Raw genomic sequence first — 5,559 nt, 5'->3', positions numbered from 1 at the left:
TCCCTAGCCTCCTCAGGGCCACATGGGCTCAGGGCCGCCTCTGCCTGTCCCCCTCCCCAATCAGCAGTGCTCCAATCTTAAGGAAGTGAGGGAGGTGAATGGGGGGAGGGGAACAGGGAAGGGTGAGCAAACCTCTGCTTTCCCGTCCAGCCTTCTTGGGAGGGCAGAACGGTCCCTAGCCCCTCCCAGTGCTCTCAAAGCCCTGCAGCCCGGGGCTCCAGTCAGGTGTTTCTGGGCCAACATTCCAGACCCTCCCTCCACACTGGACCCTTGCAGTTCTCAGACTCTGGCAGAAGGAACTTGTCCTCACCGAGGGGATCTTCCTGGGCCCACACAGAGGGCCCCAGCTGCCCCCCAGCCCCGGGCCAGCAGGATCCCCACTCTAGTCCTCTCTGCCCGCCAGGCCCAGAGCCCCTGGAGAACACCACTAGGCACGGCCCTCCTCCCCCTTCCCAGTCTGGCCCCGGGAGCTAGCAGTGGGGCCCTGCAGCCCCCAGACCCCACCAGAGGTTACGGACTCCTAGAGGAGCAGCCAGAGAGGACTGTCTTAGCGGGTGGAAGTGATTCAAAAGGAAAAACAATGAGCGATGTGGCAGTAATGACGCCCCGGACTGCAGTTCAAATGGGAAGTGAGGGAGGGAGGGAAAGGTGGGAATGGGAGGAACAGAAGGTGCAGGAGGCCCCGGGGCTGCTGGCTGGTCAGCTGCCCGCGCGGACCCCAGGACGGGGAACAGGGCGAGGGGAAGCCGTCTGGCATCGTCCGGCCTCCCCACAGTCACATCCGACGGCGAGAGCCCGGCAGGTGGGCAGGCGAGTGACACTTACACACAGACGTCTTCTGGCTGCTGTCCTTGCTGGGCATCAGCTTCACACCACGAGACTTCAGCTCGATCTGCTTCTTGACTAGAGAAGTAAGGGGAGAGACGGTTTGAGTCGGTGTCTGAGACCAGGGGTGGGGTCCCTCTAGGATGAGCCCCTTTGTGGCTTGGGCCTTGCCAGGCTGCACCAAAGCCAGGAGGCCCTCCCGGCAGGGACACGGTCGGGGGAACACGTAAGTGCAGGAGGGGTCTCGGACAGGGAAGTGCTGCTGTCAGGGCAGCCGCTGGCAGAGGCAGAAGAGGCTGTCTCCCACCCCGTGGGCTGTGGGGGGCTCTGGGATTCCCTCCCATGGTGGCTGAGAGCTTGTCACCAGAACGCCTGACTTCGGCCTGCTCCTCGGCCAACCTTCCCTGAGCGTCCACACAGGAAGCCTCATGGTCCCTGCGCTTTTGCTCCTCTGCGGGTTCGACTAGGCCTGGTGGACTGGAGCCTAACCCTAAACCGCCACTGTCCCTGCGGCGATACCCTCTGCACTGACTTCACGGTTCCTCCACTGCAGAGGTGGCGCTCAGCCCCAGCCTTCGCCTGAGGCCTTGGCCATGTGGCTTGCTTTGACCCTTGGAAACACGGAGGCCTTGACCTGTTCAAAGGCTGCGGAAGCACCTGCCAGAGGAATTGTGCCCCTCGCAGCTCTGCCATCCCTGCAAGGAGACATGCTGGTCCCAAGAGGATGAGAGACAGCAGAGTCAGCTGTTCTCCGAGCTGAGCCGAGGGCAGCAGACCTACTGTAGGAAGCGGAGGTGAGCGTGGGAGGACACGGGCGTGGGGCCTGGTTCAGGTGGGGCCTGATGGATTATGTCCGGCTTTGCCCTGTGTCCAGGTCCAGCCCACACCTCCTCAGGACTGTCCCAAACCCTGAGTGCCAGAGCCGGAACTACCACTCCCGAGGCCACTCCACTCTACCGTCCGCCTGCTTCGGTCTGACAGCCTGGACCCTGAGCATTCTCCTGGCCTCTGGGGCTGCGTCCTGCCCGAGGAGATGCATCTGTCCAGTCGCTGAGCCCTTGTGCCATCTTCCAGCTGGCCCTGGAACATGGCTTAGCCCTGCCACCCAGCAGGGGTGGGGACTGTGCCTGACGCTTCCTCCATGCCAGGCCCTGGGCACTTGACAAGTTCAACCCTTAAATCAGCATCCTTGACTCCTCTCTCACACCCACACACGCCGCCAAGGAGTCCTTCCCAATACATCCTGAGCCACCCCTCCTCACGACGTCCACGTGTGTCATCCCGGCCCACGTTTCCAAGCCCTCCCACCATGGCCATGGCCTCCCATCTCCCACCCTCAACCCATACTCTGTCCTCAGCACAAGAGTCAGAGCAATCCTGCTCAAACCTAGATCGGATCCTATTACCCCTCTGCTCAAACCTGCATGTGGCGACCCACCCGCCCTAGAGTCGAGTCGAAGGCTTCCAAAGGCCTGCAAGGCTCAGTCTGCCCTCCCTGGGACCTTGCTGACCTCTCTGACCTTAGCCACTCCTCTCCAGCCCAGTGGGCCTGCCTGCCGTTCCGGCAATACGCCAGCGTGCTTCCGCCTGCCCAGTCTCCGGACTGCCGTCCCCCAGAAACCCCCTTTCCCTTGAGGCATTTGTGCAGACAGCACCTCCCTGTCCACTGAGCCCTCCCTGGCCACTGAGTGGAAATGGTGCCCACAGCAGCTCCCCAGCCCTCCCTGCTCCATCTCCCTAGCTGTCCAGCACCCCACGTCATTAACTAGGTGCTTTACGTCCCCACATGGCAACAAAAGCTCCACGAGGGCGTTCCCTGCTGCGTCCGCAATGCCGAGACCATCTCTGGTACGTGGCGGGCCTCCACTGGTCAGTGCATCTGGTGAACTGGGAGCTTTTACACCACCTCGGCAGATAATGCAAAGTAGGGTCAAAGTGCTGGAGATCACACCGCCAGGAAGCAACGAGACTCAGCTTCTCTCCTTCAACCTTCCCCGAAGCCATCCTGGGGCAGCGTCAGCCTTCCCAGAACCTGTCCCTTCCTGACCTCAGGTCCTGAAAACTCACGAATCACTTTAGACTCGGGGTAGCATAATAACCCCAAACCAAAGGGACCGAGTGCAAGCGGAGTCCTCTTCCTGTCCCGACTGCCTACATCACGAAGTCTCCAAGGGTAGGTCCCTGGCATGTCACCGTCTAAGCTGAATGCCTGACAAAATTCAGTTACCACCACAGAAGCAGAGCCTCCAACAAGCGTTCAAACCCTTTTTATAAATGTGCGTTACTCTGTGTGTATCCGGCAGGAAAATCTCCAATGAACACTAACACAGGCCCATTACCAACCAGAAGGCATTAGCAGGGAAACATGCATTATTCAAACCCGTAGCTCAGGGTGCAGGGAACGAAAGCCCTTTGGTTCAGCCAGCCCTAAGAACAAAACAGCACCACGAGAACAGGCTGAGTGCCTTCCCTTGAAGCCCTGCCGGGGCAGGGGTGGCTGAGGGATCTCTATGACCTGGTGTAGCCCCTTCAAGGTCAGGCTGCAGAGATGGTTCAGGGGACCTGAGCGAGGAGCAGCGGTGAGGTCGGGGTCTTCACTGTCTCTTTGTCTCCAGTTCTAGTGTCCACTGGAAGGGGGATGAGGAGGGGAGCAGAGCACCATGGGTACCCCTCCCAGGGGCCAGTGCTGCCTGGGTTATCTCTGGAGCTGGGGGACCATGCAGTGTGGGGGTGTTGCTGAGGGAGGGGCCATGCTTCCTCTCTTCTCAAGGCTTTGTTGAGAAAAAGTCTTATGCTCTGCTCCCCTCCTCGGGCCCCAGGGGATGCCTGATTTATTTTACTATTTTTCATTAGTCAATTAATCTTCATCTTAAAGTCTTTATTTATTTATTTCTCTTTCCTTCTTTCCTGAGAGACACATAGAGAGGGGTAGAGAGACAGCAACCCCAACTAGGAGCCCACACCCCTAATCCACCCATGGTCGAAGCCTTAGCTCATGGCACAGGTGAGCATGGTGTGTGCAGGGAGGTCTCGGGACATGAACCTGAAACCCTCCCGTGTGGGTCAGGCCCCAAGTCCTGATTCTACATCCGTCCTCTCCACTCCTTACTTCCCAAGGAAGGACTAAGTGGGTCAGAGCTGGACACTCCTCCAGCTGCTTCTAGTGAGAAGTAACCACCACTCTTCCTTCGTTACCTCCTGCCACCTGCCATGGGGTGGGGTTTGTCCAGGTAATGGGAACAGAGTGAGAGGGACCCGAGGAGCTGCAGCGGCTCCTGAATTTACACATACGCTCTCATGGCTGTGGACTCCTCTGAGCCGAGTCTGAGCGGCTGTGTCACCCACGTGGCCTATGGATACCCCATGGCCTTCGGTGCACGTTAGAGTCTAGGACAGAGCTTTTGTTCTCCCTGTTTGCCTGGGAAATGCAGGGGCTACCGTCTTGGGGTAGCGCTCCTCAGACCAATAGGTGCATTTCTAAAACATGCACATCTGAGCCAGCCCACCCGGGTCCAGGTCTGGGGAGGTGGAGCCCAAGGTCGGCCAACCCTGTTAGAGCAGATAAGTGGGTCAGGAGAGCAGGTCTAGACAAGACCCACATCACCAGGACCTTAGCATACGAGACCACCTCCGGATGGGGTCTCAGGTTCGGAGCAACCCCAGGGAAGTGGCTACACCCTGAATCACACACAGCTAACTTGTCTCTTGAGCATCCAGGTGGATGGCCAGTGATCAACACCAGCACCAAAATGAGTTCTGGGGAAGCTGTCTTGACAGAGCAGGGTGGTGCGGGGTGAGAAGGGTCAGAGGGCAAGGGCCGGTCTCCTCGATCGCCATGGTGCCTCGCTGACCGGCCCGCTCAGAAAGGAGGGTCAAACCTGGCAGATGGGCGACACGGTCAGGACCCGGAAAGTTCCTGGATCCACTCATTCGTGTCATTTGTACATTCATCCATGGAGTGCCACTAGCCTGATGCTGAGACAAAGACTCTTCAGAAAGTTCACAGAAAATGTCCATCACGAAAAAAGCTATGCACGGATTCCAAGTAGGTTTGGCCTCCACTGCTGGCCCTAAACTGTACTTTTAATTCTATTTTTTTTCATTAACTTTTTTAAACTTTTTTTATTTTTTAATTTTTTTAATTATCATCATAATCTTCTTTATATTACATTGGATTACATATAACTTTACAGTGTATTACATTGTTTTTTCAAAAGGGAATGCCATGCTTGTCCGTCAGTACAGAGACATTAATCTCCCCACTTCAACATTCAATATCTTTTCTATGTTTTCCCCAATCATTATTTTTATTATTCTAATTATTTTTTAAAACAGTCAATTGCTATTTCTCATTTTGCTTGTAAAAATACTTTGCCCATCGTGAAGTACTTCTCAGACCAATCCAATTGAGAATACTATACACGTCATCATCAACAGTTAATAAGCCCTATCTGTTTCTCACTAACGTCTTGCCTCTCTATTGTTCACTTGCTATCTTTCTCTATCCTCTTCTCTTCACTTACCCCATTCCACACTGTCCTATTCTCATTAAGTACCTTCACTGCTTTTATGTCCTCCGATTTTTTGCTCTCTATCATAGAGTGAGGATAGTCGGTATATATTGAGTGGATACATACAATATCTTTCTTTCATAGCCTGGCTTACTCACATGTTCTTTTTTTTGAGAGGTTTTTGCTATAGGGCATGTGCGCTCACCAGACAGACAGAGAGAGA

At 55.7% G+C, this 5,559-nt stretch overlaps 1 protein-coding gene across 1 annotated transcript in view; it reads right to left on the bottom strand.

The window, feature by feature from the left end:
- Positions 1–5,559, bottom strand: part of CSMD2 (CUB and Sushi multiple domains 2) — a 565,338-nt gene that overhangs the window by 302,573 nt on the left and 257,206 nt on the right. Inside the window, 1 exon segment of the mRNA XM_027775561.1 lies at positions 826–903. Coding sequence (XP_027631362.1) covers positions 826–903 — 78 coding nt within the window.

The sequence above is a fragment of the Tupaia chinensis genome, unplaced genomic scaffold, assembly GCF_000334495.1.
Source record: "Tupaia chinensis unplaced genomic scaffold, TupChi_1.0 Scaffold000573_1, whole genome shotgun sequence".
Lineage (NCBI taxonomy): Eukaryota > Metazoa > Chordata > Mammalia > Scandentia > Tupaiidae > Tupaia > Tupaia belangeri.
The sequence above is the reverse complement of the archived record's forward strand: the minus strand, read 5'-3'. Positions and strand labels throughout refer to the sequence as shown.